General features: G+C 38.9%; 1 protein-coding gene across 1 annotated transcript in view; it reads left to right on the top strand.

The window, feature by feature from the left end:
• Positions 1–2,799: 2,799 nt before the first annotated feature.
• LOC104471110 (glutamate receptor ionotropic, delta-1-like) overlaps positions 2,800–14,982 on the top strand; it is a gene marked incomplete at its 5' end in the record, with an annotated part of 28,488 nt that continues 16,305 nt past the window's right edge. Inside the window, 3 exons of the mRNA XM_010086340.1 lie at positions 2,800–2,995; positions 11,326–11,492; positions 12,849–13,089. Of these exons, the coding sequence (XP_010084642.1) occupies positions 2,800–2,995; positions 11,326–11,492; positions 12,849–13,089 (604 nt within the window). The remainder of the gene's footprint in view (positions 2,996–11,325; positions 11,493–12,848; positions 13,090–14,982) is intronic.

Below are 14,982 nucleotides of genomic sequence, written 5' to 3'. Positions count from 1 at the left end.
CCCTGTACCAGTAGCTGTTCTCATAATACATCAAACAGGGCACTGCGAGAAAGGCAGAAGTAATCCTTAGGATACTCAATACTCCACGTTATCTCTTCTAAGGAAATTGTGCCAGCTAATGGGGTAGTAGTTGCCTTACTAACCACATCCAGTCAAAGGCTGTGCTTCCCTCCCCGCCACCGGTACTGATTATCTGCTTATTGGGCCAGCAAAGCACTTGACTTAAACTGTGAATGTGCTCACTGTGCACTGCGATGTTTAGAGAATTGAAGAAACTGTGCTGCTCAAAAGGCAAGATGTACTGTGCTTTTGCACAGTACTGATTGCCAAGAAAATTTAGCTAAAATAAAAGTACCAATTGTCAATAAAGTACACTTTAGTTAAAACAAAAGGCATCTTTCTGAGAAAAAGCTTCCACAGCAGTAGTTAAAACTGGAGGTTTATTATTTTTTTTTTAGTATCTAAACTCTTGTGTTCAAATTTTCAAACAGAACGGCAGCATGAGCAGTAGGCATTTGTAAAGTTGCTATCAGCTGAAAGTTGTGTTAAAGCACATTAGCTAAACATGTTTCTGCTACTGTGATTCTGCTAAACACACACTCCTACACACAGCGATATCCATATACCAAACCTCGTGTGAAAAAGGTTGCCACAGAAACCCTCCTGGGTGTGCACTGGGTACCTTTCTTAGCGATTTGTACATCACATAGATGGAAAGGTGTCATAATAGCCAGATCATCCATCCCCAGGATGTAAGCAATTCCATGGGATATGATGAAACTTAAAAACAAAGGAGGAACTAAATGTAGCATGTAATCGTTTAGATCAAGACTGGAGCAAAAATGGTCCTGTTCAATGAAGTGTACAGAAAACACTTATGAGACCAGAATATAACTTTTGGGATTGTTAAACAATGAGAGAAAGAAAACCAACATGAGTTCTCTCACGTTTTTTTTAGAATTTTGAATTTCCAGCAACCTCCAGGGTGTTCGTTTTGCACTTTACCAAAGTGCCATATACAGAGCTGGAGAAATAACAGGAGGTTTGGGGTTTGATGTAACTCCCAGAGTTAGCCCAAATCCACAAGAGTGCGATGTATATAGAGCAAACTGTTCAGACAGTCTTACTTAAAGCTGCTTAACAGCTTAAAATGATAAAAAAGTCCTTAACACAATTTAAGAACTTAAACCACTTAAACTGTTTGAAGTAGCTTGTGAGTTTGAAGAGTTTTGGCAGGGGTGGGAGTAGCATCCCTGCTGGGCTGCTGCCCTGGGAACAGAGCTGGAAGGCTCTCACGCCATGTGTCCCAGCAAAGGGACTCTTCTGGAGCCAAGTTCAGGAGGCCTGGCGGTGACATGATGGTGAAGATGGAAGAGTTTTCTATGTATTTTTATGTAGTATTGTGTATATGTCCAGATTGGTTTAAATAGTGTTGCAGGGACTCGGACAGGGATGTGAGGTGTGAGCAGTGGCATCCCCCCAGTGAAACAGGGAAGAGGGTGGCGGGAAAATAGTGTCTAGGACAATTCTTCAGCTGTGGAAAACATCTTCAGCTCATGGGGAAAGGGGAGGCTCCTCAGGAGCGTTGTGAAGAAATCTTCCACAAGAGCTGGAAGGCAAAATGTTTTGCTTTTGTGGCTTCAGGAGCTGGAGGTGGGTGGGAGGTGACATGAGTGGGCCTTTCAGATGTTTTGAGGAGGATTTTTTTTTCTGAAAGATTGTTTTTGAGAAAAAGAAATGAGGGGATGAAGGGAAGGGAGGGTTGCTTTAGTTTGATCTCAAACAGGGTTAGTCAGTTGGTCATATCAGAAGCATGTCATTGTTATTATGGGAAGTTATATAACATAAAATAAACCATTTTTTATGAGATACAGTTTGGTCCCTGCTGCCACATGCAATGATGAAGGGTTGAATGTCTGTTTGTGTGTGTGTATGCTCAGATGAAGAAAATGGTGGCACTGCACAGAAGTGATACTTGAGGACAACGGAAGGGGGCACAGGAACGGGAATAAATGTCTGAAGGTGGAAAACAGCTAGGAAGCTGCTTCTGATGGCAGTGATAACACCTTAAATGTTTTGAAACTTGGTCTGGTTTTCATTGATGCAGGCAGTGATTTACACCTTTCTGTGCAGAAAAGGCTGTAAAGCAGGAGTGAATTACATTCTGTACAATTTGAAAATAAATGGTGCCTACACAGCCACTCAGGTTGGGGCCCATTTACACTTCCAGAGTGGTATGATGAGTAAATGAAAGTTTGTGTGAATGAAAAATGCTTCTTTCACCAGAGGCTGTGAAAAGAGAGGGAAGGAGAGAGATCTAGTGGAAATTGGAAGCAAGACTTTTATTTGTTTGTTTAAAACAGTCTTATTGATTTGGAGTCAGACGGAGTATCGGTGTAACTGCAAACTAATTCCACTGAATTCTGCAAGGTATTTCTGGTGATGCTGATGAGGCTGGAAGTTTATATTTATAATCTGAGTTTTTCCTGTACTCAAGTAGTTCTTTATTGCACGACATCTTGTGCAAATTTGGCATCATAATATTTAGCATGGATGTTACCTGTCCAAAAAAAAATCTTTACTGGGCTGAAAAAGAGCTTGGATGTAGTTAAATTCATATGATCTCAATGCAATTAAATTACTCCTTTGTTTTCTTTATGATGAGGAAAGACATATGCAAATGTTATTTGGTGAGGGTGCTTTCTGACTAATGACAGACAAAGAAAGAAACCATTTAATGAATGAAACCTTAGTAATGTACTATGTAATATTAATATCTCAATATTGCTTGAATTTCAGAACATTTCAGGATCTGTCTAAACAAATGGATATATCTTATGGTACAGTCAGGGATTCAGCAGTGTATGAATACTTTAAAGCAAAAGGGACAAACCCTTTGGAGCAGGATAACACATTTGCTGAACTGTGGAGGACTATCAGCAAGAATAATGGGGCAGATAATTGTGTATCGAACCCTTCTGAAGGCATCAGGAAGGTAAGACTGGATCACAGGGGTTTAAATTTATTTTTGTGCTCTATCAGTGTTGTTTGCATGGAATTAATAATGTTGAAGTCACATGGAAGCAACTACACAGTAATTTTAAAAAATCATAGAGTCATAGAAAGGTTTGGGTTGGAAGGGACCTTAAAAATCATCTAGTTTCCAACACCCTGCCATGGGCAGGGATGCCCTCCACTAGACCAGGTTGCTCAAAACCTCATCCAACCTGGTCATGGTTTTGAATTTAAGTCTTTTAGCTCTGCCTAAGTCTTCAGTGTGTAAGTCTGTCTTTGGATCTGGCCATCAAGTTTGTAAGTTTCTTAGGAACTCTGATAATACCATTCTGAATATCATTCTTTACATTATCCAGGTACTGACTCTTGTCCTTTGCTCATTTGAGTGTTCGGTTTTTGGGGTTTTTTTTGAGTTGGTGGATTGAACTTATTGGAAACATGAGTGAGAATCACAAGATTCACTGAACATATAGTAATTTCTCTTATAACAGAAATCTAATGCAAGATTTTCTTTGTTTATTCCAAACTTTAAAAAATGCATATACTCTTTCACCTGTCACTGTGCCTTCATCTAACTTTTATTTCTCTCCGATATGTCTAAACATTTTTTGGTGAAACTGAGCATTGATGTGGTATTCAAGGGCAGATATATAATGGCTTGGGATCCTACATCTTTGTGCTGAGAACTGTGACAAACAACCCTGGTTCATATCACACAAATACAAATGTCCACACTTTCTCACTCTTAGTCTGCCTCTCTTCTCTAACTCCCATCTCGTAGCTCAGCAAAACCAGATAGTAAATAACTTCAAACCACATATGTCCGGGAGCACATTAAGGTAGAAGGGATGCAGAAGTAGCCAGTGAAAGTTTAACGTGCTGCTCCTTTTTCGTGAAAATTGTCCTCTTCATTTGTCAGTTGAATTTTTTTCACAAAACAAGCTAACAGCTATTATTAACCTTGTGATTGATTGATCAGAGTAACACTGTTGTCAGTGAAACACTAATTCTGAATAAATATTTTACTTTATGCTTTTGTAAGTGGGAAATAATAAAATGGTCAGGGCTTAGGGATTTTTTTTTCTTTGAAACCTTTGCAGAACAGCCAGAGGTAAAGCAGACAAAATTCACTGGTTTTTACAGTGCTATAAGGGGAGTGAACACAGTAACACAGTCCATCCCATTTCCCAAATCCAAGTCCTTAACATAAAATTCCCAACTGTGTGATTTTTGGAGTAAATCCTTATGCAAACACCCTTGTCTCTTCTCAGCACAGGAGTGTTTAATCAGTAGTTTCGGTTCACCCTGCCTTTTCTCCCTTCTCCCAGCTGAGCCTTCCTAAAGCCCTATGCCCTCAGCTCAAGTAAACTTTCTTCCTTGGTACAAGGCAGAGCTCTGGCAGTAGCGAAGTCTTCAGCATGTTGATTTTTTTTTTTTTTAATCTACTCAGCACTTTATGAAAATGAGGCCTCTATTTTGAGATACTTTGTTAGCATTTAAAGAAGATAGAGATATTAAGTAAGTACTTTTCTATGTATTCTGACATTAAAACCAGTAATAAAAGAGTTTTTCTCAGAAAAATGGACACTATTTTACTTTTCTTTTTTACCATTTTTATGTCAGTAGATGCTCTTTGGCCATGAGACTGTAAATACTCTTCTTCTGTAAGCCTACTGGGTGCTGCCATTTACGATAGCTAGATTTGCTTAAGCCAGAAATGTAACTGTAGATCAGCAGGCTGTTTAGAATACCAGTCACATTGTCTGTATGGAGCTGGCAGCTCCATCCTATCTATGTGATAATAACTTTTCATATTAAGTTTGATTTCAGCATTGTAGGGTGATTTTTATATAACTTGATCAGCTCATTCAATTAATGCCAACAATAACCAAATTTACTTCAGTCTCCAAAGCTGACCAAGGCTGCTATTTGATTAGACACCTACGTAAATTGTGCTTAATACTTAATAACATTGTCAACTAAACTGCTGTGTTTATAGTTTAAATGTCTCTCTTCCTAGCTCAATTGAGCTCTTTGAATAAGCAGACAATTTTTCTATGGCAAGTATTATGGCTAGAAATTCTGTTTTTCTAAAGAAAAATTGATGTCAGCTGAGGAGATGGGACTTTCCACCTGTAAACATGTACTGCTGTATGAAAGAGATGTAAATATACCTTAAGAAGGTATTTTATAGGAAATGGGGCATCTGAATCTCTCTAGCATAAAAAGATCTGTGATCCCTAACACTTTTTTTCTGAATGACAACTCATATGATACAGTGCAAAAAACAAAAAAACAAACAAAAAATCACTGCTATCCTTTCTCCCCTTCTTCCCCTTTCCATTTTCTTCAGACAGCATCACAGTTCAGCTGCAGTTACAAACAGCAATGCTGCTTCGATGCAAAACAGGCAGGTATTTCAGATGTTTGTCTCTATTTACCTCTCTCAATTTGCTGGAGGTTTTTCTGCTCCCTTTGACTGGCTAAAAACAAAAGGATAATAGCAGAAGAAAGTCCTGAAAGCTTTTGTGGCATTTGGTTGCCATGGCAGAGGTCTCTTTCGAGACACAGCACCGTCCCTGTAGCCGCAGTCACCATCTCCCATTGTCAAGGCACACCTTTGCAACACTGGTACAGCCATGGAAAGGGCATTAATGCACTGCAAAGTCATGTAAGTGACAGAGGGATGTTTCAGAGCCGAGGAGGCAAGTTGCTTCTGTTGTATTCCCAAGGCAGTTGAAAGTGGTCATTGCGAGATGGAAAATGTCCTCCTATTCATAAATGTCTCTGCATAAGAGGAGGTTACCAGACAAATCACAGTCCAGACAAAAATGCTATTTTGCCACTTGAGTTTTCTGGTACTATAACAGACAAGGATTGACTAACGCTGTCGTGTGGAAAGTTTCTTTCTGGGTCAAGCTACAGGCAGGATCCCCAGTAAGCACACAGTGGGTAGCTCCTGCCATCCTACCCCAGGTGGACAATGATATTGGAACCACACACATTTCTAAGCCATTTGTAAATCTCAGCAAACTTGCATAATACCTCGTGGCATTCAGTTCTTCAAGGTAATTATTAGTTACCACAACATATATAATAACCTGTGGCTTTTTTCATTGTGGGCAGACATTTTTGCTTTGAACAAATGAAGTAATACGATTCCTGTGTATTCCCATATATGTATCTTTTGTATATATAACCACAAGAATTAAATGGTTATTGTATTTTTTAAAAGCCTTGCTTTGGTGGAGACTGTTTATTCCCCTGCCTAATCAATTTGGTGCCAAAATTACTCTGAATCCTTTGCTTTCTTGCTCTCTATCACTTTTGAAGTGATCAAAACCATGTACAGTACAAAATGTGAATGTATCATTGATTTACGCAACAGCACAATAAGAGTTTATTCCTTCCCTTTTTCACTTCTTTCAAAAACTTTCTTTCCCTTAATGAATGCTAAACATTAAATCAGTGTGTTCTTGTTGAACAGCCACTTCTGTTCAAGTAATTTAAAGTTCAATGAATAGGATCTTTTGAACTATTCTTTCCAATCATTTATTGTCCACAATGAATTTTATATTGTGAATTGTGGTTGTTCATCCATATGTTTTCATGGGTCCTCATAAATTCCTCCAATTTCTTGACCCACCAGCCTTTGTAGTGAAAGCAAATGATTACTTAAAGCCTGAATATATTACATCCTTTAGTGACTCCTTAATTGTATTAATTTTTAGATCATTTGAAGAGGATTAAATGGCATGTTTTATTTTTATTAGAAATGTGTTGCTTCTCTTAAAGCACTTTTTTAATAGATAATAAATGTTATCCAAGCATGTTTTTGAGCTATTCCACTAATGCCAATGTAAAGGTCACTTTTTGATATTTCTGTGGTGCCAGCCATATAATGGGGTCAGCTACCGTGACACTCCATTCTGGCATTAAATTAATGATGAATGTTGCATTATTCTTGCAGTTTTGTCTTTAGCATGGTAGCTTCTTCGTAAGTTTCAGATAAATCACAGGCATATTAGTGATTAATCTGAAATTCACCTTTTTTCAAGTTATTATTATTTCTTACCATGCTTTCTTTGCAAAACCATCATTTTACCATCAGTAAACCAGGATCCTTTGAACAATATTCTTCCGTCTCCCTTCATGTTGAAGACTGACATTATGAGGTTGCTTACTGCTTGTCTGAAGTATTACTATTCTCTTTGTGGTCCTTCTTTTATGTAGGAGGCAATATTCCTTGGCCTTTTAATTTTTTATGATTGGGAAGAAGAAATATTTTTAATGTAAGTTTTCTCTAAGGGGCTCTTTTTTTCTTAAATCTCCTTTCTTAAACCTCTTCAGCCAAAGATAAATCTGGTGTCTTTGGTGTAAACCACCACAGCAGTTCCACCTGGGTGTAATAAATGAGTGCTGCTTTGGCTGAATTTCTGTTAAAGAGGTTTTTGAAAGCTTAACCAAGCTATGTTTTGTTCTGCAATATGTCTGTGTGCTGAGAGTAGCAATAGGGCCATAGCAAGGGAGCAAAATATGAAAGCAAATTAAAAGTCTAAAGTATACATTTTAGCTTATTATTCTGTGTTTCATTTCAGTCATTCTTTATTCAAGTTATCTCACCTATTCATGGCTGGTATTTTCCACATTCCCTTTTACCATCTCTATATATTATATTTGCAATGATATCTGATCACTAGAAGATTTTTATTCTATTTTGGACCCTGAAAACATACAATGCAAGCTTTAGATGGCTGAGCTGTGAATGCAAGAGCCCAAGGATATGGATCTTTGCTGCACTGTGGTCAGGACTCGGTTGTAGGGTAGGTACATCTGTGTCACATGCACCCAGGAAGCCTTGATAAGTTTCCTGCTCATACATCCCACAGGGCAGCGCCAGGTGTTTCCTGTAGTTCTTAGTCTTCCTGCCTCCGGTACCCCTCTGGCCTGGAAGCTAAGGGGTATGCACATGTGCACACATGTGTGACAAAAATGAAAAGTTTAAACTACTTTTTGAAAGTTTTGGGTTGATTTTTGATTGAAAATAAGTGTCAGTTTGATTTTATTCGGCTTTTACTGCTTCCTTAGTGAAGGTATATAAAAAGTAAACATATCTCAAACACATATGTGTTTGTTTGTGTGTCTTTTATGTATGTTTTTCAAAGTTTGTCATTTTTTCATTGAATTGAACAAATTATACTGCTTAGCTGTCACAACAGATATTACAGGGATGTGAAGGATGCTGAATTTAGACTGCAACTAAACATTTGATCATAAGGAAGCTTTCCATGCAATGAACATTTCTTTAGAGAAGAAAATTATGCTAGTGGAAGAAGTTTTGGAAGAAACAAATTTTCCCTTAGGAAAAAGGGATCATTGGAGATTCTGGTTTTGGCAATCAGAGAAGGAAAGCAGTCTTACATCCAGTATTTCTGGGAGTTGAGAAGTGTGCATACCTAAGAGTTAAAACTCAGATTCCTGCTTATGCTAAAATTATCAGGCTGTTAGAGAAATAATGCTTTACAGATGTGATGGTACTGGATAGAATGATTTATATAATAAAAAATACAAAATTGATATGAAGAGACCTGGTAGACTTTGGTTATTGACCACTTACAGTTGTAGGTCAAAACTTGGGATAGCAACATTGCAAATGCAGAAGCAGACCTTGTCAAATGATCTGCTGTCTAACATTGAAAGTCAGTGTACAAAGCTCTTCTATATGAAGTAACATACAGAAAACTAAGTCTTGAAAAGTAGAATCAATAATGTGTTTTTTCTCTAGACATTGCCTTATAAATTGAAATTGAATATTTGAGGAAGACTGTGTTCCTCAAGTATTACTAAGAAAAAGATGAGGAATGGATGACTTGTTGTCAGTGTTCTTCTTTTGTAAATTATAAATTTGAAAGGAAGCTTTACAGAGAAATTCTGAAACAAAAAAAAAGATGCAACTATTTCAAACAAACAAACAAGCACACACACACACAAAAAAAAATAAAATCTAGAAAAATGCAAGACATTTTTTAGCACAGTGATTCAGGCCAAATCTTTTCTGGGTCTCCTCTTTCTGTACATCCATCAGGCAAGTTTTTGTTCTCTAATAGCAGAGATTTTGGATAAATTCTGTGTACAGGAACAAATACTGTTGTCTTTGGTACAACACACTTGAACTTGGACGGTTTTCTGTCATAGGTTCTATTTATCATAGAACAAAACCGGCCTGAGATGTGCAAAAATAGGGCTTTTGATGGTCCTTCCCTGCTAGGAACACCAGTGGGACTCATGCCCATTGCCTGTTGTCTCCAGCCAGGTAGGAGGCCTATCAGCACCATCACAGATGTGAAAGCATAAAATGTGAATTGTTAAAGCCCATCAGAGGAAACGCAGAGGGTAAGATGCAGAGATTTGCCACTAACAATCCAGTTAGTTATGGGTGCATGATCATTCAGAAAATACCTTTGAAAAGCACATTTTAGGCTTCCAAGAATGTAGGTTTCTGGCTGAATATAGGCTAGATGCCTTGAGGAATCACTCCCTTGCCATCCTTAATTTTTCACGCATCCTTGTGCTGATAGGTTATGAAGCCTTCTTTGGCTGTCACATACAGTAAAGAGTGATTTGTTTGTTCTTTTCTCCTTTGCACCACCATTACCAGTTTAGGTAAACAGACAGGTATAGTATTACAATGCAGATGTGTGTGGTTTCACATAGTGAAATTTAAGTGAGAGAAATTTTTATGAACATGTTAGCTTAATAAGTTGTGTCATCTACATCAATGTATGATTTTACCAGTAGAGTCCTGTGGCTCTGGTTTAACTCAGAAGCAAATTAATTTGGGGATCTTTGGTTGCCTTGATGCAGATAAAAGGGAAGGGGGGGAAAGAGGTGGATTGTGGCAAGAAGCTTACAGAAAATCAGGACGACATCCTTTTAATCTTTGCTTCTCTGTATGCTACCCACTAGAGGGTAACTCACTCATTTGATTGATTGTCATGTTTAACCAACTGTCAGGGACTTCAGAATGCTATGGTTTATATCAAAGCATGGTGAAGTAAAATCAGCTTAATTGCTCAACTGAGCAATCCAATACAATATAATAACTAAGGGAGTCTTATAGGCTTACAGGTGAATTCAAAACTGAGCTTACACAAAAGTGGAAGATATGCAGAAGGATGAGCTAATTCCATGTCAGAGCTGCAGTCATTTGCTTGAGGAGCTCGGTGATCCTGTTCCCATAAAGAAATTTATGCAGTACTTCATCTCCCTGCCTTGCTTTGTTCTGACCTAAAGAAAGATCTGAAATCACCTGAAGCTTAAAACAAACAAACAAACAAAAAAACCCCCAAAACTAACCAAACAAAACAACCACAAGTCTTGGAAGTCTGCATTCATGACTGCTCATTTGTCTGCATTACATATTCCAGCCCATCTGTTCCCTTGTGCTCTGTATGTTCACTAGAGACTTAAAAACATACTACTTAAATATATTAGGAAACCAATGATTACTTTAACCAAACAAAATGATTACGTTTTTCTTTACTGAATCCCTATCCAGAGATGTTTCTTACATCTTATGTTAAGTAAGGTGATTTACATTCATCGTATGCACCGTGTGCAGGCATTGCTGTGAATCCCAATTAAGGCTGACATTTAAGGACATCTGCATGGGTGTGTGATAAAATAAAATAATATGTGTCCCAAAAATGAGATAAGAGATGCCAGAGTCTCTTCTTACCTGTGAAGAAAAGAGGGAACTCTTCAAGCTCAGATCATGCCTTTTGTTACAGGACTAACATAGCTCTTGGAAGGGGCTTTGTTTATTTACACATTGATATGAGGAAAGCTGTAAAGTTACCATTTTGGTGAGTGTGATGACTGGGAAGCAACACTTAGTTCTCATACGGTACAGGTCTAGTTACATGAACGTATGGAAATGGTCACACTCCTGCTAATCCATGTCTCCTACAAAACCTACATGAAATTTTGTCAGCTAAGGCAATAACTTTCATTTATAATTAATTACCTGTTATGTAATCCTTGCCTACACTTACAGTTGGCTATGTTGTCCTATGTAATCCTGTTAAAAATGGAAGACATTTTAGGGAGGTTTGATGTAAATGAGATCCTGTTGGGAGGGAAGAGAATTAGAATGTATTAAGATGTTGGAGGTCTACAGATAAACTGTGACCTAATGAAATACCACCATGGAGTAATGACAAGCTCAGGGTTTGTTTGTTTGCTCGGTTTTTGTCCTACCTAGAAATGTAGTTTAGTTTAGATTTTGTTGTGTTCATGATGTATTTACAGGCAAAGAAGGGAAACTATGCTTTCCTGTGGGATGTGACAGTGGTGGAATATGCTGCACTGACGGATGATGAATGCTCGGTGACAGTCATTGGAAACAGCATCAGCAGCAAAGGATATGGAATAGCACTCCAGCATGGAAGCCCCTACAGAGATCTCTTCTCTCAGAGGTAAACTGAAACAAAGCTCATTTTATAGGATTCCTCTCTACAACCAACAAGGCATCCCATTTGTAGTTCACATTAATTCTGGCAATTATTGAAGAAATGACAGTTAATAAGTGACAGCAGAGAGGTTATGGGTTCCAGCTTCAACAAAGCTCCTACTTCTGCTCAGTGTACATCTGCTTAGGGAGAAGGGGACTGGAGGTGGTCTGTGGCCTCACACCTCCAGGCAGCACTGCCTCAGGCAGAAAAAAGGACTGATGTCCTCAGAGCTTTGTATGAGCTAGAGGAGAGATTGAAAAGAGATCTTTGATTCATGCTGCGTTTTGCAAGCTATGAAGCAATGTGTTGCTCCCTACAGTAAGCAAGTAATAATACCCTGGTTTATCCTTTAGGGTGGAGAGACAGGTCAAAGCCTCACAATGGTACGGGAAAGCAAGAACTGCTGGGTGTTGCATGGGATTGCCAAGACTGTGAGACTATAAGATTATGCCATTTAGTGCTCTCTGAGCTATCAGCTAGGAATATCTTTCCCATGTGAATGTGTACACTGAAATGAAGACATGCAGTTGTGCTGGCATGTGTGACCTTAGCAGAAGGTGAGCGGGTGCTCCACTCCAGGCAGGGAGCTGAAGCAAGACTTCCTCATCTTGCTCCCTCTTTATAAAAAGGAGTGAAACTCCAGCTGCATAACCAGAGACAAAGCTGCCTCAAGAGAAAAGATTGTTAGTAAACAGCTAAAACAGTTATCAAACCAAATCCAAAATGAATCATTCATGGAGAGAAGGGACACTTCACAAGAGGCAAAACAATGATTAATTAGCAACTGTTAACACAGTAATTCGGGCATGAAGTAACAGTACTGAAGTAAAATCCTTTTAAATAAACTACATTTGCTGAAGTAAATGAGTTGGTTGCTGCTTAAACAGATTTGTATTAAATGGCACACAAACAGTGGTAGTATGTTTAGTCTCACATGATTTTCAAATTATTGTGGGAGCAGCAGTGGAGTCGGTTGAGCGTTTTGCTGGAGGGAGCAGCTGTTGCAGCTGAATGTAGCCAGACCAGCCATGACTAACTGGAATATAGTGATTTCCCTTGGAAATTCTTCTTGCATTGCAATGGAATTTTTGACAGTCTTTCTTTCTCTGAAGTTTTCAGTGGAGTTTACTTGTTGCTGTGAGTAGAAAGAAACCCTGGTATAAAGGAGTTTCAGATGAACAATACTACACGGTGGTGGCAGTGGGATGGTTTTCAGTTGTGGAATGGTAGTTAAGAGTTATGCAGCATACAGAAAAGACCAAATAAAACTGTGGAAAAAGCATCATTAAAAATAATACTTGTCTTTTGAAATTTCTGCAGGATCCTAGAGTTGCAAGAAAGCGGAGATTTGGATGTTCTTAAGCAGAAATGGTGGCCACGGATGGGACGTTGTGACCTGAATAGCCATACCAATGCACAGACAGATGGGAAGGCACTTAAGCTTCACAGTTTTGCAGGCGTTTTCTGCATTTTAGCAATAGGCCTTCTTCTTGCATGCTTGGTGGCAGCGTTGGAGTTGTGGTGGAACAGCAACCGTTGTCATCAAGAAACACCGAAAGAGGTCCATAACTTTTATTCTTATCATAATTAAAAGTAGAAAACACAAAGGAAAGAGAGAGCAGGTGGAAGTTGTGGGATTTTAGGTGCTCTCATGCAATAAATATGATTTATTTTGATTCACCATACTAAGCTTTGCATATAACTTTTTGGGGATTGTTTCTAAACAAATAAAAAAAAAACAAAAACAAAAACGTGTCTTTTGTGCACATGGAAGGTGCCAAACTGACAGTCCTGGAGACTAAAGTCCTCTATTTATTTATAGAGCAGGTACAGCATGGGCAGCAGCAGTGCAAACTTCCCCACATTGCCCCACCAATGTGCCTCAACCCTGACCTGGAGAGACCACCTTTAGGGGTAAGAGAGTAGTTCAGAAACATGCCCTTGGCCTCTCTGCTATGAGTGACGAGGAGGTCAGTCATGGGCACACAGTTGTGCCATCTGTGGTGATCTGATCTGAGAACCCATCCATCGGCTGGGAGGATTATGTCCGTCCTGTGCAGGCTGTGCAGCTTCCAGCAGCTGGTAGCTGTTTTCCCTCATGGCTGGCCTAGGCTGAGTTTGCAGAAGTACATGAACAATTAAAAATAGACCAGGTAGTTACTAATTGAATAAGCCATATTGTCATGACACTGTTTAAATGCTTCCTTTCTTTAGGAATCAGTTTTATTTCTAAAAGTATGAGCCTCTGAGTGAACTGACCTTCATATAACATATTTTACCTAGGACAATACATCTGAGAATTTCTTGAAGTTTTCGTGCAGAGCAGTGACTAATAGTAATGCTATGATAGAATAATCTGTCCATACTCAGATCTGTCTTGCATGAAGCTTGTATATGTTTACATAGATTCAATGTTTAACGAACTAACCTCTTGTAATTTTGGAGACACTGAGGCATTTATAGGTGCTTTCATCTTGGAACAGATGTTTGTTACAAGGAAATAACAGCAGCGAGCTGCACTACAGATGGAAAATACACAGCCCACCAATTCCAATCTATGTTTCTCAGGTTGCCAGGAGTACTATAGGAGTACTATACTAATTGACGTACCTATCACCTGTAAGCAATTCTGGCAAATGGCATCTGAAGATATATGTTACAGTCTGTAATGCTGTAAAATATTTATCAGTAAGATTTCATTCTTCTGAGTTCCTGCTTCTCCCATTTGAATTAATCTATCAAGTGCTCAGTGATAAACATCTGTACCATGTTTGTGGGACAAAGCTGCAAAGTCACTTGCTTGAGGGTCCACAACATACAACAGCAAAAAGGAAATTTTGGTGCGAGGAAGCATGTCTCCTCTTTGCACAGTGCACCTCTCCAAAACCAGGCACAGGGAAAGCACAAATACGTACTCTTGCTTATAAAGAAGCTTTCATATGAACAGAAGTGCATATTTAATTGCTCTTTGGTTAAATACTGTAGCATTTTGTCCAGCTGCCTTGTAGAAGTCACTCCTGCTCTAACTCGAAGGCCCCACACCATGTTAGCATTGCTGAAGCCTAAACGCTAGCAGCAGGCTGTTCATTGCCTGCCGTGAAAGCCTGTCAGGGCAAGGGGCAGGGACATTGTCTGAAGTGTCCTCATGTGGTGTGTGCACAAGCATTCGTCTTGCCACACTCTTCAGTGCATTCCGCTCTCAATGCTCAGAGACTCGCCTTTGTGCATCTTGTACAGTCAGACGACAATATGCCCCAATGGCAGTTTCATATAGGTAAGGTGAAATAATTCACTCTTTTATTGCAAGTTTTAAATACTCATCTTCCACTGCTGAAAAAGGATTACCTTCCTAAGTATTTTCTTTTTTGCCCATCCCCTTCATTTCTCTCTTTATATCTGTAAGAAGGATTATTACAGATCCCTGCCTACTCCACCCCGTCTTTTCTCCCCTTCC

Source organism: Pterocles gutturalis, unplaced genomic scaffold (genome assembly GCF_000699245.1).
Source record: "Pterocles gutturalis isolate BGI_N339 unplaced genomic scaffold, ASM69924v1 scaffold48831, whole genome shotgun sequence".
In the NCBI taxonomy this organism is placed as follows: domain Eukaryota; kingdom Metazoa; phylum Chordata; class Aves; order Pterocliformes; family Pteroclidae; genus Pterocles; species Pterocles gutturalis.
Note: the sequence above shows the minus strand (reverse complement) of the source record. Positions and strands in the feature narration are given on the sequence as shown.